Below are 26,068 nucleotides of genomic sequence, written 5' to 3' on the forward strand. Positions count from 1 at the left end.
GTCAATGAGATTTCCACTGAGACTTCTGAGAAATAGATTCTCTCCCACCCCTTCTGGACTTAAAGCAAGACATATGTAGCCACAGAAGCAGCTAGAGCCCTCTTGAGACCTGGAGGGAGAAACTGCTAGAAAATGGAGTATACATCAAGGAAGAAGAGGAAGGAATGAAGAAAGAAACTGAATCTTGGCCACATCATTGGAGCCCTGGATCAACCCTCACCTGAAGATTGCCCTCACCTTCTTTTCAACTCACCAATGAAGTGTTTTCATTGTTTAAGGCAGTTCAAGTTGGGTTTTCTGCAATTTAAAATAATAATAATACTAATGAAATCTATAGCTCATGTGGGTTCCAAGCAACCTTTCCATGTGTTTCACCTTAGTTTTCATAGATGCTTTTCTTCCAGTTTTGCCAAACTAATGGAGAATACTCAGGCAGAAGAGACCGTGTGGTTTACTGTAAGAACTCATCCAAGTTCTGAGAGTACTGAGTTGATCATTAATAATTGGACCTAGGTATGTGGGAGAAGGCAGAGGCAAGGGTGACCCCAAGGTGAGGGACATATGTCACTGTGGGACTAACTTCTGGTAACATTAAGAGAAGAAACAAGTTTGGGAAAAGCAGATGAGTTTCCATGTGGAACAACTTGAATTTAAGTAGACTTATCCTTTTGAGCTGCAAACGTTGACCTGTCTGCATCCTCCAGAAAACTGGAAGCTTGTTAAGGGCAGGGACTGTGGGTTCTAAATCTTCAATCATCTCCCACAGGACCCCAATAAATATGTATTCTAATAATAAGAAAATAAAATCAATGAAATATAAGTTACCCAAAAATAATTAGAGAACAGTGAAGTCCCAGTCTCCTCTTTGGGCCTGATGATTACGTTTGTCAAATGTTCAGAAAAATTCTGAGATGCCTGCTGGAGAGAATGAGTTCTGTCAGTAGAGGAGGCAGCACTGAAGCTGTACTTGTAATATTTATTTGGAAGGAGAGGAGTACCCCATCCGGGAGGAAGGGCTTGAGCAAAGGCACTCCTGCTCCCTATCTGACTGGGGAATACCACTTGTAGGGTACAGAATCATACCATTATTTCAGAAAACTAAGGAGAGAGCTGGAGTAATACTACCAGTAAGACATCCCACTTCACCTGACAATGACCCATCAGAGTGGTCAGAGAATCAGAGGCTACACAGAAGGGACTGTGCTTGGAGAAATAGGTCACAGATAATTAAACAGAAAACGAATTTTTTTGTTTTTGTTTGTGAGACGGAGTTTTGCTCTTAAGCCCAGGCTGGAGTGCAGTGGCCAGCGATCTCAGCTCACTGCAACCTCTGCCTGCTGGTTTCAAGCAATTCTCCTTCCTCAGCCTCCCGAGTAGCTGGGGTTACAGGAGCCCACCACCACGCCCAGGTAATTTTCGTATTTTTAGTGGACACGGGGTTTCACCATGTTGGCCAGGCTGGTCTCGAACTCTTGACCTCCTGATCCACCGACTTGGCCGCCCAAAGTGCTGGGATTACAGGCGTGAGCCACCACACCCGGCCAAAGAGGACTCTCTTTAATAATGCCCGTTTTTGTAGGAGTAAGATGGAATCTCATTGTGGTTTTAATTTGCATTTCCCTGATGATTAGTGATATTGAGCATTTTTTATATGATTTTTGGCCATTTGTATATCTTCTTGAGAAATGTCTATGGTGGGAACATAAATTAGTCCAACCTCTATGGAAAACAGTATGGAGATTACTTAAATAACTAAAAGTAGGTCTACCATCCAATCCAGAAATCCCACTACCCAAAGGAAAAGAAGCCATATAAAAAAAAGACACATGCACTCATATGTTTATTGTAGCACAATCCACAGCTGCAAAGATGTAGAACCAACCTAAGTGCCCATTGGCCCATGAGTGGATAAAGAAAATATGGCATATATACATCATAGAATACTACTCAGCCCTAAAAAGGAATGAAATAATGTCTTTTCCAGCAACTCGAATGGAGCTGGAGGCCATTATTCTAAGTGAAGAAACTCAGGAATGGAAAATCAAATACCATATGTTCTCACTTATAAGTGGGAGCTAAGCTATGAAGATGCAAAGGCATGCAGAGTGATTTAATGGACTTTGGAGACTCAGAAGGAAGAAGGTGGGAGAGGGGTGTAGGATAAAAAACTACATAGTAGATAGAACAAGCACTACTCGGATGATGGGGGCACTAAAATCTCAGAACTCGCCACTATATAATTCATCCACTTAACCAAAAACCATCTGGGGGCCAAAAGCTATCGAAATAAGATATATATGATATCATATATATATGTTAAAATATTTTTTAAAAAGAAGATTCTAAACAGCAACTTTCTACCTCCTTCAGCTGACTCAGGAGACCATTAAGTGTGTCTCTATTGAAATCCAAAGAAGGGGAAATGAGGCAGATAGTGCTGATGCTATGGGCTTCTTTTTTCTGATTACATACAAGATGGAGTGAAGGAAGAAGTGACTTTGACCCATTCCGATAAACAAATCCAGAAGTCAATTGCATTGGTTTGTTGTCTTAATGATAAAGGAATTTTCCAGGGGGAAAGTTATAAGGAAAATATCTATTTAAAGAGGAGAAGTCTAACACCCATAATTGTTTCAAATTTAAGAAAAAAAATTCTTCAAAAGGAAAGCATTACTTCTAAGCTACGCGTTCCATATGCATTTTAAAAAGAAAATATGGGACAACCTAAAGCAGCTTTCTGTCAGCTATTGGAGATTTGCATGAGAATGATCAAAAAGGCCCTCTTCCCTCTCTCTGAGATGTATAAAGTCTTATCAGTCTCTTCTCAAAAGGCTTTCTGAGTAGGCAGTTACTCCTCTATCAAAACTGTTTACACTTGCAGGCAATATAACTCTCATGGCTGGTTTTATGAATTTCTTAGCCGTCTGAAAGGAAGTAGTTTGAAACATTAGAAAACCTATTCAAATCTTATTTTGCTGGCAGCAGGTAACTTGGAAATGGTTTTGTGCTCCTTCTTCTTTCCTAATTCTTTGAAGAGTGATGATACTGACGGGCTTCATTACTTCCACAGGGAAACAGATCTGGAGACCTGTGAAGACAAAGTTACTCACCCGTCATGTGAGGGTGTCATACACATGCTAGGTGTCATACAACACCTAGCATGATGAATGCTGCAATTTACACCGTCTAAGTTTTTGGTGGCCAGATGAGATTTATCCAAAAGAATACTGAGATAATTGTGGCCTGGAAATTGCTCATGTTTTTGCATTTTAATAGGAACACTGTAAGGGAGAGCTAAAGTGGGGAGGAATAGTAGATAAGGCGTGGGATTGGGTGGCATGAAATCTCAGATGCGAATTCAAGTTTGACTTGGCTAAATAATTTAAACTTTCTAAACATCTGTGTACTTTAACTCTAAAATGGGTTGGCTATATCCATTCCAAAGGGTTGTTCTGGAGATGAAACAAGATAATGTATCTATATGTAATATATGTACATAATATATAAGATAATGTATATATGCAATATATACATAATATATAACATAATGTATATATATCAGACATTCTATATATTACACAATATTGGTTCAATGGATTGATGGTGGTGATGGTGGCAGTGGTGTTATTATTCTTACTATCCTTTAAGTATCCAATGAAAGAAAACATTTAAGTGAGTTAGTCAATTCTGAATTATCCATGATGATGGCAAAGGGTTAGAGTAGGAATTAATGTCATAGATAAGTAACATTATTCAAACATTATTGAAAACCAGCATTGTTTAATGTAGGATTTAATTATTGTTATGTTATTTAAAGTTAATGTATACTCATTTTCAAATATGTTTTAACATATAAAAAGCTGTTCATTTTTAAGTATACAACTTGATGAGTTTGGGGATAAGTATATACCCATAAAACTCTCACCACTACCAAGGCACAAACATATCCATCACCTCCCAAAATTTCCTCCTGTCTTCTTTATTATTATTGTTTTTGGTGGTAAGAACACAACACCTACCCTTTTAGCAAATTTTAAGTATACAATACAATATTGTTAGCTGTAGGTTTTATCGTGTATAGCAGCTCACCAGAACTTACCTTGTGTAAATAAAACCTTGTAGGCATTAACCGCTCCCTCTCCACCTACCCCTCACCTCAACTTCTAGCAACCACCATTCTACTCTCTGCTTCAGGGTTTCGCTATTTTAATTTTCACATGTAAGTGAGATCATACAGTATTTGGTGTTCACTGGGCAGAATGCCCTCCAGATCCATTCATGTTGTCACCGATGGCAGAATTTTATTCTTTTTTAAAGATGGATAATATTGCATTGTAGGTATGCACCATGTTTTTTTAATTCACTCATCCATCAGTGAATATTTTGGTTGTTTCTTTTTCTTGGCTATTGTGAATAGTGCTGCAATGAACATGGGAATGCAGATATCTCTTCAAGATCCTCATCTCAATTCCCTTGTATATATACCTAGAAGTGGCGTTGCGGGATTATACGGTAGTTATATATTTAATGTTTTGAGGAATATACCCAGTGGTTTTCATAACAACTGGACCAATTTAAATTCCCACCAAGAGTGTACAAGTGTTTTATTTTCTCTGCATTCTCACCAACATTTATGTTTTGGGTTTTTTTTTTTTTTTTTAATAGCAGCCATCCTAACAGGTATGAGGTGATATCCTATTGTGGTTTTGATTTGCATTTCCCTGATGATCAGTGATGTTGAGCACGTTTCTATGTACCTGTTGGCCATTTGTATGTTTTCTTTGGAGGAACGGCTATTCAGAACCTTTGACCACTTTTCAAATCAGGTTATTTGCTTTTTTTGCTATTGACTTGTATGTGTTCTTTATATATTTTGAATATTAACCAAATATATTTTCAAATATTTAAATGACAATTGTATAAAGTGGGAAATGAAAGTATCTTAGAATTTTGTAACTTCTTGCTCTATGATATGGGAATTATACTCTCAAATTTATTTTTGTGTACATATAAAATTAGTTTTAGAACAAAATAATAGCTTTTGACTCGACATTAAGGCTTGATCTTGGTGAGATGATGGACCATTTTATCTCTAGGGCCTTATCTTTGAGGTAGAGTCCATTGGGAACTTTAAAGTTTTGGTTCAGTTTATGAGCCAATAGCAAATTAGGCTTTCAGAAGAACAGAGGGGATGTGAGTTTTCTATTACCAAATAGTCTAAAAACATTAGTATTTCTTGTTGAACTTCACAAAGTAATGACTTTTGTCAAAGGATAATTTCAAAAAGTTAAAACCAGGATTTTCATATAAACATAAAATAAAGACATACAAAGATTCCTTTGTACACCTCATCTTCAATTTAGAATTTAAGGAACAGAAATTTAAATAGTCACTCAATGGAATGTGAAAATTAATTTGTTAATAGACACAAACCCGCTTAATGTTAAAGATGACGAAACAGTCACCTTTAGCGTTTAGAGTTCTGATCAAACAAATCTAAAACTTAACGCACAAAATTTTATTATCAATGTTCCCATCAAACGATAAAGAACAAAATTAAACATAGGTGCATTGTCTTAAATAAATAATCCTTGGATGAGACCTCTTAACAATGACCTTCGTTTGACACTTAAAATACAGGATCTCATCTTTTGCTTTGTTTCTAAATTTTGAATGTTAATTTTTCTTAATACTTTTTTTCACCTGTTCTTGTTTGTTATGATCATGGTCCCTATTATCTTTTGACTGATAAAATCCTCTCTTCTGATGTGTCTTTTATTTTTTTATGTCTTTTATAATAGAAAAAATATTTTATAAAGAAACAAGATGTCAAATTTTGTTCACTTGTTCTTTTTATTTTATAGATAGGTAAAATGGAAATGGAGTCCATTTTATCTCCTATTCTAGAGCTGATTCCACCAAAACTAAAGATTAACTATTAAACTCTTATTACAACTTTTTGCATATTTCTTTAAATTTTAAGCTTAGAATAAATTCCTCTCACTGGGAGCAGTGGCTCACGCCTGTAACCCCAGCACTTTGGGAGGCCGAGGATAGTGGATCATCTGAGGTCAGGAGTTCAAGACCAGCCTGGCCAACATGGCGAAACCCTGTCTCTACTAAAACATACAAAAAATTAGCCTGGTGTGGTGGTGAGCACCTGTAATCCCAGCTACTCGGAAGGCTGAGGCAGGAGAATCACTTGAACACAGGAGGCAGAGGTTGCAGTGAGCCGAGATCACGGCACTGCTCTCCACCCTGGGCAACAAAATAAGACTCCGTCTCAAAAAAAAAAAAAAAAGAATAAATTTCTCTCATGCCCTATCCCACCCCAAGACCATATAAAATGTCTCTCTTTTATGCCCCACTGCACTTGTGACCCTAAGATGATATACTTCCTAGCCACCTGCCACCACCCACATGCCCTTCCATTAACTTGGAATCTTTAAGGGCAAAAATTGTCTTTGTTCCTGCTCCTCATGGCCTGATTTATATTAGGCACTTAATAAGTTACACTTTAATTATTTACTGATGTGTGGATACTATTCTTATGGTCAACGAAGAAAATGAAAAAAATGTTTAATGTAAAAATACAAACCAAAAATAAATTTAAAACTTCTTTCCTCATCTCCCTCATGTTTTTGTTTTAGTCCTTAAACAAAACTTACTCTGTCACTCAATCTAAACATCCTAACACTCTTCACCTTTTAGTGTATTTACACAACTAATTAGTAATTTTGCTGTTACCTTAATTACTCTTCCTTAGGTAAAGCATAGCAAAATGGTCAAATCTGAGTTTCTCAACTCAAAGTTGAGCTTAGGTGTTCAAAACCAGCTTTACTGAATGTAAACATGTGTTTAACTTTGTTTTATATCCAATAGTTATAAAGGGATGTTTCCCCTCTCTGAGCTTAAAAAAAAAAATCCCTCCTAATTTTTTAGAAAAGAACTGAAAAAGAAAGTCTTCCTTATCATAAAGCAATTTTGTGGTGCAACTAAGGCTAATTCTTGACACTCAAACTAGTAGATGAGACATTAGATGATGCAGTGACAAGTCAGTACATATGCCCAGCCAGTGTGACAAAACGTCCCCATCCGTCTTGGTTCCGAAATTCATGGCTGATGGGAACAAGCACAAGTAGACCAGAGTTAGATAATTCTTGCTGCGTAATGCACCCATATGAGGCAATCAAAGACCAAGGATTACTAGGCGACTTAGAAGTGTTACATAAAGGCTGGGCGCGGTGGCTCATGCCTGTAATCCCAGCACTTTGGGAGGCTGAGGCAGGCGGATCACAAGGTCAGGAGTTCGAGACCAGCCTGGCCAATATGGTGAAACCCCGTCTCTACTAAAAATATGAAAATTAGCTGGGCGTGTTGGCGTGTGCCTGTGGTCCCAGCTGCTTGGGAGGCTGAGGCAGAGGAGTCACTTGAAGCCAGGAGGTGGAGTTTGCAGTGAGCCGAGACTGCACCGTTGCACTCCAGCCTGGGTGACAGAGCAAGACTCTGTCTCAAAAAAAAAAAAAAAAGTGTTACATAAAATACTATGCAATACCACACTACCATAATGAGAACTGAAAGAAGCTAATGTGCTGGAGAAACAAGAAGCCAAGCCTTCCCCTACTGTTGTTAATATCACTGGGAGGGCAACATAATAAGTGCTCAGTGAATGTCTGCTCATTCTACTACTCTCTCGCCTGCCATCACAGGCCCAGGCCGGATCACCATCTGAGAGGTCTTACACATACCCTAAAAGTTACCAGGTAAGGAGGAGCATGGTGACTTGGGGCAATTGGAAGTGAGTTTCCTCTTTCTTTTCTGTAGGAATTGTCCAGTGCTGTGCTAGTTAACAATCAGCACTCCCAAGAATGGGAGTGGACAGCCTTGGATTTTACAATTTGCCAATTTCTATGGTGTAAATACTTTCATCATCTCATTGCCAATCTCAAGCTACTAACCTGAGTTTGCTGAAATACATCCCATTAAATATATTAGACATATCAGATATTTCAGCTTCTCCCTTCAGTAACTTATAAAAATAAACAGAAAATTACTTAGTATTTAGAAAACATAAACAACACAATCAACATGATCAACAGCAGAATAACAATTATTTTCTTTTGCAAATGGAACATTCTCCAATAGGGATGATATTTTATGACATAAATTTCAAATATATAAAAGGATTCAAATAATCCAGACTACGCTGTCTAATCACAGAGAATTAAATCTATAACTGAAATTATTTGAAAATGTTCAGAAATTTACAAGTTAAACAGCACACTTCTGAATAACCCACAGAAAACAAAGAAGAAATCACAGAGGGAATTAGAATATATTTTGTACTGAATAAAAAACCAAAACATTTCAAAATTTGTGGAATAGGACTTAAAACAGTGTTGAGTACAATTTATAGCTTTAAATGCTTAAACTAGAAAAAGTAGAAAGATTTCATATTAGCAACCCTAAGATTGTCACATTAAGATGCTGGAAACGAAGTATATATTACAACGAAATTTAAGAAAAAGATAAATATGAGTACAAATCAAAGGAGAGAAAACTAGAGAATTTCAGTTAAACCAAAAGGTTATATTTTGAAAAGGGCAACCCACTAGGTTTATTAATCAAGGAGAAATTTGAAAAGGTGCAGATGACCATTATCTGGAATAATAAAAGAATATCACTACAGATTTTACATACATAAAAGTAGAATAAAAAATTAAGAAAATTTTTATGCTAATTAATTTGAAAGCTTAGATGAATTGGGCAAATTTACCTTGAAAAATAAAAATTACCCAAAGAGGGCCAGATGCAGTGGTTCATGCCTGTAATCCCACACCTTGGGAGGCCGAGGCAGGTGGATCAGCTGAGGCCAGGAGTTCGAGACCAGCCTGGCCAACATCATGAAACCCTGTCCCTACTAAAAAATATTTTTTAAAAATTAGCCGGGCATCGTGGCAACTGCCTGTAGTCCTAGCTACTCAGGAGGCTGAGGCAGGAGAATCGCTTGAACCTGGGAGGTGGAGGCTGCAGTGAGCCAAGATCACACCACCGCACTCCACCATAGGTGGCAGAGCAAGACTCCATCTAAACAAACAAACAAAATTTAAAAAAAAATTACCAAAATACACTCAAGAATAAATACAAAATTTCAATAGCATGGAAATCATTAAAGAAACAGACTTTGCATATTGAATTGGTTTTACAATTTAAATAGTTTAACTGAATTCAAATGAATACTTACGAAAGAAATAATACACTCACAAACACTTTAAGAAAATAAAAGAGAAATAGGCCAGGTGCGGTGGCTCACACCTGTAATCCCAGCAGTTTGGGAGGTCGAGGCGGGCAGATCACGAGGTCAAGAGATCGAGACCATCCTGGCCAACATGGTGAAACCCCATCTCTACTAAAATACAAAAATTAGCTGGGCATGGTGGCACTGGCCTGTAGTCCCAGCTACTTGGGAGGCTGAGGCAGGAGAATCGCTTGAACCAGAGGTCAGAGTTTGCAGTGAGCTGAGATCGTGCCACTGCACTCCAATCTGGCGAAAGAGCCAGACTCTGTCTCAGAAAAAAATTTAAAAAAAATAAAAAAACTCCCTGGTGACTCTTTGCTGAAGTCCTCCCTAGCCCCTGCACTAGACAAACACTGGTCTGCTTTCTATCAAAATACATTTGATTTTTTTTCTAGCATTTCTTACAAATGGAATCATAAAGTGTGTACTTTTTTGTATCTGGCTGTTTTGCTCAGCAAAATACTTTAGAGATTCATGCTGTTGTTATACGTATCAATAGTTCAGTTGTTTTTATTGCTGAGTAGTAGTATGAATATACCACAATTCATTGTCCATTATCTTCTTGTTGGATATTTGGAGCTTTTCTCCAGTTTTTATTTACTATAAAGAAAGTTGCTGTTAGCATGTGTGCAGAAATAATTTTGTGGGCATATGTTTCATGGTAAATACCTGAGAATAAAATGGGTGAGTCATGCGGTAAGAGTGTGTATTTATACCTCATAAGAATCTACCAAAGCATTTTTCAAAGTTGCACCATCTTGCATTCCTGCCAGCAATGGGGAAGAGTTTGTTTCTGCAAATTTCCTCGAGCAATTTGTATTGTAAGTTTTTCTTAAATATTAGCAATTCTAGCTAGTATGTAGTCAATTCTTACTCTAGATATAATGTGCCTTTTTAGGACTGATTATTATGGTAAGCATTTTTTCATGGACTTATTGGCCTTTTGTGTCTTATTTGATCAAGTTTCTGTTTAAATCTTTTTTATTGAATTGTTTGCTTTCACATTATTGAGTTTAATATGTCCTTTTAAAATTTTTGTATTATGGGTACAAGTTATTTGATGCACACAGGTATTTTTTCAGTCTATTGCTTGCATTTTCATTTGCTAACACTGTCTTGAGCAGATTTTCATATTTTTCAAGTTCAGTTTCTCATTGTTTTGGTTGATGATTCATGCTTTTGTGACAAAACGAATAAATCATTATATATACCCCAAGATTGTAGAATTTTTCTTCTATGTTTTCCACAAGAAATACCATTTTAGCTTTTATGTTAAGCTGTATAATATACTGTAAATTAAATTTTTGTATGGTGTTATATAAGGGTTGCAGTTCATTTTCTCCATGTGAATGTCCACTGTTCCAATTCTATTTGTTGGTAAGATTAGCATCTCTTCAATTAATTAGATTGGTATCTTTGTTGAACCATACAGGTGTGGAGAAATCAGGACTGTGTGATTTGATAAATTGATCTATATATTTATATTTACATCAATACATGATCTTTGTTACTTTAGCTTTACAGTAAGTATTAAAATAATGTAGTTTAAGTCTATCTTTGTTCCTCAGAAACGTCTTGGCTATTCTAAAATACTGGCATTTTCCCATCAAAATAATTTTGTAATTTGTCTTTACAAACCATTCTAGGTTTTATATTAGGATTATGTAAAATTCAGTAGATAATTTTAGGGAGAATTTATATTTTGATAATGAGAAGTTTCCAATTGTTGGACATAGTGAATATCTCAATTTACTAAATCTTCTAAGTTCCTCCAGAAAAAAAAAATGATTTTACAGTGGATAATTAAGGCATATGTGTTATTATAATTATATAAGCATATATATCATTAGAATTATTCCTAAGTATTTTAAGTTTTTATGCTATTGCATATGGTATTTATCTTTTAAGGTTCCATATTCCTTTCCTTCATTAATTTTCTGTGTGTGTGTGTGTATGTATCTACCTGTATTATTGCTGTGTGTATATCCATATGTAATTGATTTTGGTATTCTTTAACCTTGTTACAGTCACATGTATATAACTTAAAATGTCTATATACAATGCCATATTGTTTCAGAATAAAAGAGATATTTTCATTACTAATATTTAGGGGTTTTTATTTATTTCTCTTTTTTTTCTATTTATACTTGCTTTAAATATGCAATGTAATCTTGAGCAAAAGTGACAATAACAGACATCCTTGACTTTCCCCTAATCTTAGGGAGAAAGTAGTCGGTCTTTCCCCATAAAGGATAAAGTTAACTGCAGGTTTTTCTTCCATGTTCTCATCATCTTAAGTACATTTTCCTTTATTCCTAGTTGATAAGAATGTCTTTAATGAATAGTAATCAAATTTTGTGATATTCTTCTTCACTTTTGATATGTCAATATATTGAATTCAATAGTCTACAGATTTTTGAATCCACATTCTTGAAGAAATTTGATCTGCTTTTTCATTTTTATAATGTTTGCTATAGTTTTATTATTATGGTAATTATCAAATTATAAAGTTGAAAAGTTTTTCCCTTTTTTTGCTTTTCTGAACAAAATTATACAACATTTGTAATACTTGTTACTTAAATATTTGAATCCACCATTGATGTCATCTAGGCCTGGAATTTTTATGGGAAAACTTTTAATTATAAATCTAATTTACTTAGTGATATAGAGCCCTCAGGTTTGTTCCGTTCCTTGTGAATAAATATTTGTATTGGCATCTTTCAGTAATTTTTCCTCTATATTCTCAAAGTTTTTGCCATTAAAGTACTCATAGTAGTTTCTTACTACCTATGTATGTCTACAGGATCTCTAATCATGTTACCTTCTTTCAACCCTACTATTGGTAATTTGTCTCCTGTTTTATCATTTAAGCAAAAGTTTCAGTAATTTTATGGATCTTTTCGAAAAATATATATATTGTTGCATTGATTTTCTCTTTTGGTTGTATGTTTTCTGTCTCACCAAATTTCACTCTTATCTTTATTATTCCCTTACTTCTTAGTTACTTCAGGTTTAATTTCCTTCTTATTTTCCAGCTTCTTAAGGTTCACATGTAGACTATTGATTATAGGCATTTCTTCCTATGTACATAAGCATGTAGTTATACACTTTCTTATAAGCACTGCTTTGTATCTTCCAAATTATTTGTTGTGTCTTTATTTTCATTCAGTTCAAAATATTTTCTCATATGCCATGAGATTTATTATTTGATCCACGTGTCAATATGAAGTGTGTTGTCTTAATTTTCAGTATTTAGAGATTTCACAGATATTTTTGTTAATAATTTCTATTTTAATTCTATTGTAATCGAAGAACACCTTCTTTATAATTTTACTTATTAAAAACGTATTAAAGCTTGTTTTATCTTCCAGCATATGCTGTACCTTGCGAGTGTCCCATGTACACTTTAAAAGGATGTATACTCTACTATAATTGGGAGGAGTATTTTTACAAATGTCAATTAAGTTGATTTGGCTGATAGTTGTTCACATTAGCTATACCCTTTCTTGTTTTCTACCTTAGTGTTCTGTCAATTACTGAGCATGGAATGCTGAAATCTCCAACTATAATTAGGGATTTGTCTATTTCTCCTTTATGTTCTGTCAATTTGACATTTGTGTATTTTGAAGTTTTGCATTCATATATGTATATTTAGGATTGTTGTGTCTTCTGGATGAAAACATATTCTTGAACTTTGTATCATCATGATATGTCCTGTTTTAATATTTCTTATTTTGAAGTATTTTTTTCTGATAGTAACATAGACCCTCAGATGTTATAATACCTGCATTATCTCATAGTTTAAAATGTTTTGACATTTTACTTTTAAATGACCTGCTTTTTTTTGGTATATTTACAGGAGTCCCTTTTTTTGTTGGTGTTTGTTTATTTATTTATTTATTTATTTTTGAGACGGAGTTTCGCTCTTTTTGCCCAGGCTGGAGTACAATGGCATGATCTTGGCTCACTGCAGCCTCCGCCTCCCAAGTTCAACTGATTCTCCTGCCTCAGACTCCCAGGTAGCTGGGATTACAGGCACATGCCATCACACCCAGCTAATTTTATATTTTTAGTAGAGACAGGGTTTCACCATGTTGGCCAGGCTGGTCTCGAACTCCTGACCTGAAGTGATCCACCCACCTCAACTTCCCAAAGTGCTGGGATTAGAGTCATGAGCCACCACGCCTGGCCCATTTATATTTTTACAGACCACATAATTACATTGAGATCTTGTAGTGAGCCTATATTTAGGCCGTGATGTTATACACAGTTGGACAATCTCTGTTTTAATTCTACTATTTACTTGTATTTAATGCAATTTTTAACATAGTTGAATTAGTGTCTTGCATCTTGCTGTTTGTTCTCCATTTGTCCAATCTGTTCTTTATTGTTTTGTTCCTCTTTTTCATCTTTCTTTTGGATGGCATACACTTAGTATTGCACTTTATCTCAACTCTTGGCCTCTTATTTCTTTGGCATTAAATTTCTTGGGCATTTCTGTACTTTTTTCCCCATGTCAACAAAATGCTTCTTTAATTCCTCACAATATATCTTCAAATAATAATTCTTCATGTAAAATGTGAGAGCCTTACAGTAATGTGCTATCATGTATAACTTCAGTCATTTGTGTTATTGCTGCCACACATTTTATTTCTACAAATATTATAAACCCCACAATACATCGGTTTTGCATTTAGATAAGTCAATTATATTCTTAAATGAGAAAATATACTTTACTATTTATCCACAATAGTAAAAGTCTTTTAGATTTTGGAAGCAACACATACCACATTTCAGTGTGTGACTTTGACTCATTTACAGAATTACCTGTAGATTTCAAGTGAGAAGAACAAAAGAGAGTGAGTTCAGACTGCAGGTTAAGCTAATCCACCACTTGGGGCTTATGATCCAGCAGACCCATAGATTGTCAAACTGTCCATGGCAAATAGGGATGCTCTACAGAGCATCTGGCAAGCAACAATAGGAAAAAATAAAAACACTACACAGATGTGTAAGATTTTGAAATAAATCTATCCTCTCTTCTGTAGTTAATGATTCTTCTTTTGAACAGGTTTGGGACCAGGCCTTGGTAAAGAATGAGCACCTAACCATGGGATGTCAGGTGATTGCATAGCCTGAGATTTCGATCATGGGCTGGGTGTTGGATACTCACCTAGCTATAAGGTTGGGTGCTTTATTTATTTATTTTATTAATATTATTATTATTATTTTTGAGATGGAGTTTCACTCTTTTGCCCAGGCTGGAGTGCAGTGGTGCAATCTTGGCTCTCTGCAACCTCTGCCTTCTGGTTTCAAGCGATTTTCCTGCCTCAGCCTCCCAAGTAGCTGGGATTACAGGCACCTGCCATCACGCCCTGCTAATTTTTGTATTTTTAGTTTCACCATGTTGGCCAGGCTGGTCTCGAACTCCTGATCTTGTGATCTGCCCGCCTCGGCCTCCCAAAGTGCTGGAATTACAGGCATGAGCCACTGTACCCAGCCTGACATTGGACGCTTTATTATCAAACAGAAATGGTACGTAAGAGATCAAGCTCAGGCTCAACATGAGGGTCTAACTGAGTTCCTGTCCTTAAGTCCTAGGCACTATTTTGTGTTTTCCTTTACGTCCTTTCTTAGACTCATCTGTAGCTTGGGATTACCTGGGACTTACACAGTGTCCATAAAGTCAGGAAGTATAAACATATATAATGTCACAAAGACATCTTTGATCTGTTAAAAAAACAAACAAACAAACAGAAAAAAACTCTGTGTCTGTGTGTGTGTCTACAATTTGTAAACACTCTGCAGTTCAAGCCATGAGCCATAACTTAAAATCTACTGGAGAGGTTTGTTGAGATATTTTTGGTCTTTGCTTTTCTGATTAAAAAAAAAAAAAAAGGCAGACACACCAGAGATGGCTCTATGTTCCTTCACTTGTTCCCATCTCTCATCTTTGATTGTAGAAATTGTTTACAGTGGCAAATCATCAAATATGGAATGCTAATAAAGCTCCATAAACTTATGTCTGCAGTTTTGAAATCCAAAAAGCTCCAGAAAAATAATTTTTAAAAGCTCACTTGGAGGTAAAACCTGAACTAAACTAACATAAGACGGTTTAGTGTTTCTCTTACTGGGAGTAATAAAAAGTTTCACTCAGAAAAAATGAGTTTAGTTATCAGGTGTTTCCCAGTCCCTTGCTGGGCTCTATATAATACATGGCACATGCACCTAATTTCATTTCTAAAATCAGGAAAAAGTGTGAATTTAAAACACATCTGGCACTAAGGGTTTCAGATAAGAGACTGTGTGACAATTGTTCTTAGTTCTGCCATTTTCCCTGGAAAACAATCATTAAAGTTCACAGAGCACATCAGCAAGAATTTTTAAAAGGAGCCTAATTGTGATATGGTTTTGTTGAAATACAAGGCAGGTGTAAAAGGAAAATAAATCTCAGGACTCCAAAATTACTAAGCCAAAGGTAAAAGTCAAGCTGGGAACTGCATCAGGCAAACCTGCCTCCCAGTTTATCCCTAAATAAGATATTTACAAAGATAAAGCTACATACTTCCCTCATAATTTGCCCTCTAGGGATTCCTTGTGGGCTGCAAGATCTTTACCCTAAAACGGTTCTGTTGAATTTTACCCTGACAACGTAAATTGATAGTTTATCTTCACAGGTGCGAGACAAAGGAGCGAACCCCAAGTCATCCCTCTGCTTACCTGAAACAAATGCATATCTGATTGCTTCCTCTGAGGTAAAAATGCAGATTGACAAAGCTAGATGAAGGCGTGACTATTCCTCTACTCCCCTGATAAGGTTTGGATCTATGTTCCCACCGAAATCTCATGTCGAATGGTAATCCCCATTATTGAAGGTGGGGTCTGGTGGGAGTTGATCGGATCTTGGGGGTGAATCCTTCATGAATGGTTTAGCATCATCCTCTTGGTGACAGTGACTGAGGGAGTTATTGCGAGATCTGGTTGTTTAAAGTGTGTAGCCCTGGGCTGGGCATGATGGCTCACTCCTGTAATCCCAGCAATTTGGGAAGCTGAGGCGGGTGAATCACCTGATGTCGGGAGTTCAAGACCAGCCTGGCCAACATGGCGAAACCCCATGTCTACTAAAAATACAAAAATTAGCCGGACGTGGTGGCGGGCACCTGTAATCCCAGCTACTCCAGAGGCTGAGGCAGGAGAATTGCTTGAACCCGGGAGACGGAGGCTGCAATGAGTCAACAACATTTTGCCATTGCACTCCAGCCTGGGTAACACAGCGAGATTAATAAATAAGTTTGCTTATGAGATGTTATTTTATTGTACTTTTTTACATGTTTATTATATATTATATACTTCTAAATGTATTAGGTAAATATATTTTGTATGCACATAAATTTATCCATTGTTTCTGTTATATAAATTTAATATTTATTACTTATCGATTACCTGTTGTATATAAGGCATATGATGCTACACTGGTATTTGGAATTCATTACCCTAACTATACTGTAATTAAAATAATTATCCTAACTAGTACCAAAGGCTTCCACTTAGCAATCACTCGAAGTGTGCCAGCACCTCCACTCACTTCACGTCAAGCGATTCCCATCATTGTTTCACTGATGGAGAAACCAAGGCCCAGGGCACTTGGGGCAAGGCGTTCAGGGGGCTTTCGGTCCGGAAGCAGCGTCGGGGCGGGAATTCGAACCCTGGGTTCCCACGCTCGCCCGTGGCAGGGCCCCCAGGCCTTTTCCCAAACTGATCACAGAAAGTGACGACCCGTTCGCCCGGCGGACCGGGGGCGTCGGGCAGGTCCTGGTCCAAGTGAGTGCCCGCCCCTGTCCTGGGCTGGCAGAGTTCTTCCCCCAGCTGCAGGTAGACGTGGGAACCCGGCAGGGTACGGAGCTGCTGGCGCGGCACGCTGATTAGAAGCGGCGACTGCCCGTCAAGCATTCGCGCCTCTCCCCTCCCTTGACTTTCTTGGCAGGGTTAAGGGATAAGAGAAAGTGGAGTTGCCTCAGTTCTGGGAGAGACCGTTTGTGGGTCCGGCACAGGTATCCATCGGGACTTACGCTGCAAAAGTCCTCTTGTGAAACAAGGAATAGGCTCGAGTCTTCGATTGGGTCGAGGGAGACGTCAATCAATGGATGGGCGTGTGCAAACGCAACACAACGCACAGTATTGGTTAGGATTTGGCGGGGGGCGTAGACAGCGGGGAAATGAGGCGGCTTATCTCGATTGGCCCAGAAAGAAGGCGGTCGCGCCCTATGTACCCCGGGATTGGCTAGAGCGAGCCGCGTCCCCCCTCACGCCAACCACCGGTAAGCGAAGTGGGCCTCGCTCTCCTGGGTTAGCAGCCGTAGCCAGATCCGTTGAAAGGAGTGCAGAGAGGGCTCATTGCGCTCCCGAACAGACCTGACGTAGATCCGAAGTGGCCCGCGCCATCTCAACTATGAGGGGACACCCGTAGGCGGCGGGAGAGGGACGCCGCGAGGAGCCAATAAAGCTCCGCAACCGGAAGTGTCTTCTGGGAGGGGACGTACCCGGAAGTGTGGCACCTCCCGGGCCGCACCCGGAAGTGTGATGCCACCACCGCTACGGGGAAGTAATGGTATCCGGCCAATTGAGATTCGGGGTTAAAACAGGTGTTTGTATATCTCTTTCCTGAGGCCCAGTAGAGTCTCCTCTTTTCGGAAAGTGTTGGAGGGGGGACGTATTTGGGCATGATTTTGGATGTCTCGTCCTATTGAAATCCGTGGGGAAATGAGCAGTAGGAGTGTGTCCAAGGGGGCCTGACTCTATAAAGGCTTTTCAGAAGTTTCTTTCACCGCCCGTCACCCTCGATTCCCCTCCCACTCAGGGATGTGCAGATGGAGGTCGGAGGAGACACTGCTGCCCCGGCCCCCGGGGGCGCGGAGGACTTGGAGGACACGCAGTTCCCCAGTGAGGAAGCTAGAGAAGGTGGAGGGGTTCACGCGGTCCCGCCGGATCCCGAAGACGAGGGCCTGGAGGAAACAGGTATGACTCCACTTAGTGGGGTCTTAAAAGGAATCCTTAGGGGTTGTCATTGTTGGACGGGGGAAGGGTCAGTGGGTGACCAGTAGGGAGTCTTGGGACTTAAGAGAAGTGGCTTAAACCATCGCCGGGTCAGGAGGAGGTCACTGTGGACACATGGTGTAGTTTACATCATTGAGGAAGTCATTGGGTGTCAACGGATGTTCACTGGGGGTTTGGTGTGAGTTTAGGTCATTGAGGAATCAAAAAGGGGGCTGTTAGGACCAAAGAGGGTCACTGAGGATTTAGAGTGTTTAGATCAAAGAATGCGCTGAAGAAAGTCAGTAGACCCAACAGAGGAGGACTGTTGAGAAGTTAGTGTTTTTGAGGAGTAGGGTGTTATTTATTAAATAATAGAAGTGGGAAGGGGAATCAGTGGAGTTCGATGGGCACTCAGAGTATTTACATCATTGAAGTCACTTGTAGACTGTTGGGGAAGTCTTTAAGGAACCAAATGTTAGTGGATGTGTAAAGTTGTTCATTTGGGATTTAATGGAAGTCACTGAGAAGTCTGTGCCATTGATCACTTTGGAATTAGTGGATGTAAATGGAGTCATTGGGAAGGATCAGTGGACCTCACTGAGAATAAATGTGGATGGGGAGGTTGAGGACTTGGGAATTAATATCAGGTGAGAGCAGTTATTAGGAGGGAGTAATGATATTTGGGGACATGGGAGTGTCAGTGAATGTCAGTGACAGAATATGCAATTATTGGGATTTTATGGGAAAATTATTGAGACATAGTTGCACATGGATAATAATGGTTGTCATTGGGGGATGAATGGAAATCAATGGGAATAAATGGATGTGTCAGTAGGGGCTGTTGAAGTTGTGGGTTTTAGTGAATGTTAATGATGGTCATGGGTAGGGGCAATGGAAGTCATTAAAGTCTTGTGTGTTAGTGGATATTATGATGGTTACTGTAGGGAGGGGAGTGGATACCAATGAGATTGAAGGTGGTCAGGGGAGTGACTGAAGGTCTCTGAAGTGCTGGGTGTTAGTGGAGGTTAATGATGGTCATTGTTGGCGGTAGGGGGGAGTAGACATGGAGTAGAATAAATTGTGGATCAGGGCAGTCATGGAGGGTCATTGAAAAACCAGGTGTTGATGATTGTTAATGTGGGGTCATTGGGGTGTTTGTGAACCACAGTGGGAGTGAATAGTGGATTAGGGGAGTCCTAAATATCTGGGTGTTAGTGGATATTAACGACAGTCATTGGGAGAAATAGTGGACATTACCAAGAATATAAATGGGCAACCAGGAGAGTTAGTAGGGGTCATCAGGTATCAGTGGGCATCACTGATAGGGTAGTAGCGGGGGTTGGGGCATTCAAACACTTAAGATATTAATAGATGTTAATGGTGGCCATTGGGTGAGCAGATATCAGGAGAAAAAATAGCGGTCAGAGGAGTTAATGGGGGATCATTGAAGATGAATAATCGTCATCCAGAGTCAATGGGGTACTTTGAAGACTTTGGAATAACAGTGATTGAAAGGGAAGTAATTGGTCTGTAGGAACATAGCAGGTCCAGTGGAATAACAATGAGAATATGTTGGTTTATTAGGGTTTTAGGAAGTTCATTGGAACCTAAATGTTAGTGGAGATCATTGCGGGGTCCTAGGGCAGTCATCGGGTCATTGAGGGGCATAGGAGACACTTGGAGTTCTGCGTCAGCATGCAGGGGTCATGGAGGGGCCAGTAGATATTTGGTGGGCCCTTGGGGATGTGGGATTAGTTAGGAGTTCACATGCAGATGACCCACCAGGGGCTCCCTTTCAGGATCCAAGGACAAGGACCAGCCACCCAGCCCATCACCACCGCCCCAGTCAGAGGGCCTGTCAAGCACCTCTCGGCTCTGGAGTCCTGCAGCCCCTGAGAATAGTCCCACACGTAGCCCTGAGAGTAGCTCTGGAGGCCAGGGCGGGGACCCCAGTGATGAGGAGTGGCGCAGCCAGCGGAAGCATGTGTTTGTGCTGAGTGAGGCTGGCAAGCCCATCTACTCGCGGTATGGTAGTGTGGAGGCGCTGTCGGCTACCATGGGTGTAATGACCGCCCTGGTGTCCTTTGTGCAGAGTGCGGGAGATGCCATCCGTGCCATCTACGCTGGTGAGCAAACAGGTGGGAGGCAGAATGGGGGACAGTGACTGGGAATATGGCTGGCACGGGTAGGTCTGTCTGCCTCAGGCACTATCCAGCCAGCCAGGGTTGGGTCCATGTGTGTGGATGGTCAGCCAGAGCTCTAACTGTCAGTGGCGGGAGGTGGGGGGGTTCATCTCTGTCTGGCCTGCTGGTTTCTTAATGATTGACTTGCTGGGATCTGAGTGACTAGCTGGATACTTCTGTGTCACCTGAGAGGATAACTGTGGGGGCTGTGTGGCTGAGCTGTGTCTTTCTGACTCTGTGTCAGCCCTTGTACCATCTCTACCCGCCTGCCCTTGGTCTTTGCTGTATATCTAACCTACTTGTTCCTTTGTCCATCCCATCATGTCTCTGCAAATGTCCAGATTCCTCCAGCTTGTCCTTACCCCAGTCCAGGTGCCCATAGAGTGAGCATGTGGACTCCGGCCTGGTGTGTGTATGGTAGGAGAGGGCAGAAGAGCCCCACTGTCTCCCTCTGGTCATTCCTGATCCAGCTGTACCCCCCCTTCTTACCCCTTCCTTCCCTAGAGGACCACAAGCTGGTGTTCCTACAACAGGGCCCACTGTTGCTCGTGGCCATGTCACGGACTTCTCAGTCAGCAGCCCAGCTGCGGGGGGAGCTGCTAGCTGTGCACGCACAGATCGTGAGCACACTTACACGTGCAAGTGTCGCCCGCATCTTCGCACACAAGCAGAACTATGACCTCCGCCGCCTGCTGGCTGGCTCAGAGCGCACACTGGACCGACTTCTGGACAGTATGGAGCAGGACCCAGGAGCCCTGCTCCTGGGTGCCGTGCGCTGTGTGCCCCTTGCCCGCCCGCTGCGAGACGCACTAGGTGCGCTCCTCCGACGTTGCACAGCGCCTGGCCTGGCGCTGTCAGTGCTGGCAGTAGGCGGTCGACTGATAACAGCAGCCCAGGAGCGGAATGTGCTGGCCGAGTGCCGGCTGGACCCAGCTGACCTGCAGTTGCTGCTCGACTGGGTGGGTGCACCAGCCTTTGCGGCGGGTGAGGCTTGGGCACCTGTGTGCCTGCCCCGCTTCAACCCTGATGGTTTTTTCTACGCCTACGTGGCCCGCCTGGATGCTATGCCTGTCTGCCTGCTGCTGCTTGGCACCCAACGTGAAGCCTTCCATGCCATGGCCGCCTGCCGGCGCCTGGTCGAAGATGGGATGCATGCCCTCGGTGCCATGCGTGCCCTTGGGGAGGCTGCCAGCTTCTCTAATGCCTCATCAGCCAGTGCTCCTGCCTACAGCGTGCAGGCTGTCGGGGCGCCGGGCCTCCGGCACTTCCTGTATAAGCCACTGGACATCCCTGACCACCACCGCCAACTGCCCCAGTTTACCAGGTAGGCCCTGACCCTAAGGCAACTGGCTGGGTGGGAAGGCCTGTCAAACCAGGAAGTTCAGCATCTCAGGGATGTGAGTCAGGAGAGACAACCGGCCATGCTTAAGAAAGAGGGAAGAGAACAAGTCTCTGTGTGATGATGTAGCATCAGCCACAGACCTAAAGGAATCCCCCTCTTCTGGTGGACAGCAGGGCCCTAGTACTCAGGGAATCTCCTAGTTTGATGAGGGAAGGTCAGCCTCCAACCCCTGAGAATCCTCAAGTCTCATGGGAGAGGCTCAGCTCCCTAACTTCATTGAAATCTCTAGACTGAGGGAGGAAATGGGCCAGCCAAGAAGGCCCTGGACTAACCTTGTCCTCCACCTCCCTCCATCATGGCAGCCCTGAGCTAGAGGCCCCCTACAGCAGAGAGGAGGAGCGGCAGCGGCTGTCGGACCTGTACCACCGCCTGCATGCTCGTCTCCACAGCACCTCCCGACCCCTGCGCCTCATTTACCACGTGGCTGAGAAGGAGACACTACTGGCCTGGGTAAGTTGGGCAGGGCTCTGAGTGAATTAATTACCCACTTCAAGCCTCCTTTCCCTATATTGTATCCCCTCCAGCCATAGCGCCTCCACCAAACACAGCCTTGCCTGCAACACTGTCCCTGCCTTTACACACACATCTTTGAAGCCCCTGACAACTAATGACCGTGTCTCTAATCCGACATTAGCCTCACCCTCCTGTGTGCTTCTCCCAGATTAGCAACCAGGACAGTGTCTTTGACTTTCCAGAGGCCCCATTAACTACCACTGCTGTGCCTGCCGATTCCCCAGTAGCCCAATCCATGTGTTTGGAGGCACCCCATTCATCACCAGCTCATTGTGACTCCATGAGTCCCCAGCACTCCTCAGACACTACAGGCGTGGTCCCTTGCTGTGCCCTCCACCTGGGGTATCCTTCCCTTTGGTCTCCTCTGGGCTCCAGCCCTCACTTCCTATGGGTTTGCTAAAGGTCAGCTACTAAGGGAGGCCAGTGAAGGGGGCCTCATTAGAAATGGCACCTGCCATGTAATGCATATTTATTAATTTATTGCATGACTGCTGTGGATCAGGTATTGTCCTAGGCTAAGAATTTTGTTTTTAAATTTTTTTAACTTTCATTTTCAAATAACTTTAGACTTAGAAGGTGCAAAAACAATATAAAGAGTTTTTATATTTATAAAGAGTTATAAAGGGCGTGGTGAAAACCACGCCTGGTCAGATGGTGGTTTTCCTAACTCCATCATTCTTTGTACATTTATTGGCTGGGATTTTACTATAAAGAGTAACATGGGGCCGGACGTGATGGCTCACGTCTGTAATCCCAGCACTTTGGGAGGCTGAGGCAGGCTGATCACTTGAGGTCAGGAGTTCGAGACCAGCCTGCCAAACATGGCAAAACCCCGTCTCTACTAAAAATACAAAAATTAGCTGGGCGTGGTGGTGTGCACCTGTAGTCCCAGCTATTCATGAGGCTGAGGCAGGAGAATCGCTTGAACCTGGGAGGTGGAGGTTGCCGTGAGCCAAGATCGCGCCACTGCACTCCAGCCTGGGCGACAGAGTGAGACTCCATTTCAAAAACAAAAAGGAATAACTTTTCCTTCTCCTATTTATTGAATTTTTAATTTTCTATCAATATTGTCTCATGGATTTTTCTTTAATTCAGTGAGCTAAAATCCTTCGCTAGCATTTATTTTGGTGTTCAGATTGCCTCTGATTTAGCTGGTGGGTACCCTGATTTAGCCAGGCTGATCCCTGTGTCTCTGACACGTCCCCTTCACTATGTGAGCACATCTTACTTGACTTTCTCTATTCCAGTCCTCAACTCAGCCATTTTTCCATGGAGCCCTTGTACCTTTTAGTAGAGATTGGAATTTTAAAACCAAGATATGGGCCAGGCACGGTGCCTCACGCCTATAATCCCAGCACTTTGGGAGGCTGAGTCGGGGTGGGAGTTGGGGGGAGTGGGCGGCGAGTCACAAGGTCAGGAGTTCGAGACCAGCCTGGCCAACAGGGTGAAACCCCATCTCTACTAAAAATACAAAAAATTAGCTGGATGTGGTGGCATGCGCTTGTAATCCCAGCTACTCGGGAGGCTGAGGCAGGAGAATCGCTTGAACCTGGCAGGCGGAGGTTGCAGTGAGCCGAGACCGTGCCACTGCACTCCAGCCTGGGCAACAGAGTAAGACTCTACGTCAAAAACAAAAAAACAAAAACAAACAAAATATATGTTAGGAGCAGAATTTTAAACCAAGTGATCAGGGTGGCCTCCCTGAGCAGATGGCATCTGAGTGGAGTAGGGAGGTATTGAGCTACGTGGATATTAGGAGGAAGAGTACACCTGGCAGAGGGAAAGGACTGATATGCTATGAGGTGGAACCAAGCCTGGCTATGTTTGAGGAATAGCAAGGAAAGGGTAGAGTGGCCGGAGCAGAGGGAGTGAAGGGGAGAGCTCTGGGAGGTGGCACAGGAAAGGCGCTAGTGACCTTGTGGGGTCAGGCCTCTCCATGTGGTATGAGGCATAAATTGAGTTCCTCTTTATATTATTCCCTGGCTGTAGATGATGAAAACATAGTTGTAGGAGCTTAGAGCAGGACCTTGTACACAATAGGTTACTGACAGAATATTAAACATTGTTACTGTTTTCCCCAGTTCCCAATGAGCAAACAGGTCTAGAGAGTACCCACACACACAACCAGCATCACCCAGTTGAAGTCACCAGGTCCAGCTGAAATTGCACAATATCAGCTTACCTACCTTAGCCCAGTATCTAGGCAGCACCCGGTAGGAGGTGCTGCCAGGTACATGTTCCAGGTTACAGGAGGCAGACATGCAGCTGCACTGGGGTAGGCAGGATTGTCCATAGCCAGCTCTGGCCCATCTGACTCTGTCTCCTCCCAAACCCCCAGGTGACCTCCAAATTCGAGCTCTATACCTGCCTCAGCCCTCTGGTGACCAAGGCAGGTGCAATCTTGGTAGTGACCAAACTCCTGCGCTGGGTGAAGAAAGAGGAGGACCGGCTCTTCATTCGTTACCCACCCAAGTACTCCACACCACCAGCCACCTCTACGGACCAAGCTGCCCATAATGGCTTGTTCACTGGACTCTGATAGTTGGAGCTCCCAGACCAGGCAGTGCTGGGAGCAACCACTTTGTTTTTTACCTTCTGTCTACCCTGGAAATGTGTGTGGGGGTGTGTCTGTGGCCAGTCATTGTCTCCCTAAGCAATGGGGCAAGGTCTGAGGGCCCGCCGATGAGAGAGATGGTGGCAGCCGCCAGGCGAGCAGGCTGCTTTCCCTGCCCGGTCATGCACCTCCCCCTCTGGGGAAATCCTTAGGCCTCCCTCTCCCTTCCCTCTGTCTCATCTCCTCCACTTGGATGATGCTCTAGCCTCTGTCAGGGACTGTCCCCTCCAAACTTGCTTCCGTGGTCTGCCTCCTAGTTGAATCTCAGCCCTGAGCGTCCAGATCTGGCCAAGGTGTCTAGGGTGGCCCACAGGGGTGCTGGAATTGGCACTTCAGGGCCAGGCTATGCTTGGGACTGGCCTGAGGGTATTTTAAAGAAAAAAACTACATAAAAGGCCTAAAAGTAAGACCCACAAGGATATTCCTTTGCCCTTCTTGTACTTTTTTCATCTTTACCCTGCCAGAAATGACCCGCCCTCAATGCTGGCTGCTGCTAACATTAATGAGAAGGTGGCCTTCAGTGTCCACCTGTGGAACCCAGGACACAGCACCTGACTGCACACGGTGGCTGAAATCCAGCATTTTTACATAGGAGATGCACTTAGCCTCTAAGCCTCATTTTACTCATCTGTGAAACAGAGATAAGTAACCCTCTCTCATGAACTCTTTGATGAGGATTTGTAAACGAAAACAGACTCGAACTATTGTGTACCACCACATAGCACATGCACGTCTGTCCCAGACTTTGACAACCTGCACAAGACAAGCAGCCTAAAGCAGGAGAGACCTCCCTAGGGTTTTGTATGTGTGCACACTACCCTCACTCCCCAACTGGCCATTACCCTAGTTCTGCCCTTGTTTGTGGAGTTACAGCCTCAAGGTTGTAGCATGTGTGCCGGCAATCAGGGCCGCAGTGTGTTCTGCGCCTGCCCAGAGCTGACTCCTGATTTAACCGCGGGCGTAACCGCGGGTTGCACGCATGCGTGCTGAAAAGCCTTTCACCCTCAAGTGGTTTCTTTTTTAAC

The 26,068-nt window shown here is 42.0% G+C and overlaps 1 protein-coding gene across 8 annotated transcripts in view; it reads left to right on the forward strand.

The window, feature by feature from the left end:
* The first annotated feature begins 16,559 nt into the window (after nt 1–16,559).
* MON1B (MON1 homolog B, secretory trafficking associated) overlaps nt 16,560–26,068 on the forward strand; it is a 9,749-nt gene continuing 240 nt past the window's right edge. The window contains exons 1-6 of one of the 8 annotated variants that reach the window (XM_034940759.3): nt 16,560–17,616; nt 18,156–18,313; nt 20,131–20,469; nt 21,019–21,838; nt 22,219–22,366; nt 24,768–26,068. The exon at nt 24,768–26,068 is cut by the window's right edge and continues 240 nt beyond it. In XM_034940759.3, coding sequence (XP_034796650.1) covers nt 18,166–18,313; nt 20,131–20,469; nt 21,019–21,838; nt 22,219–22,366; nt 24,768–24,968 — 1,656 coding nt within the window. In that variant the 5' untranslated portion in view covers nt 16,560–17,616; nt 18,156–18,165 and the 3' untranslated portion in view covers nt 24,969–26,068. Of the gene's footprint in view, nt 18,314–20,130; nt 20,470–21,018; nt 21,839–22,218; nt 22,367–24,767 lie in introns of all 8 variants that reach the window. The other 7 variants (XM_055099519.2, XM_055099518.2, XM_003829552.5 and 4 more) reach the window with 7 other exon arrangements.

The sequence above is a fragment of the Pan paniscus genome, chromosome 18, assembly GCF_029289425.2.
Source record: "Pan paniscus chromosome 18, NHGRI_mPanPan1-v2.0_pri, whole genome shotgun sequence".
Taxonomy (NCBI): domain Eukaryota; kingdom Metazoa; phylum Chordata; class Mammalia; order Primates; family Hominidae; genus Pan; species Pan paniscus.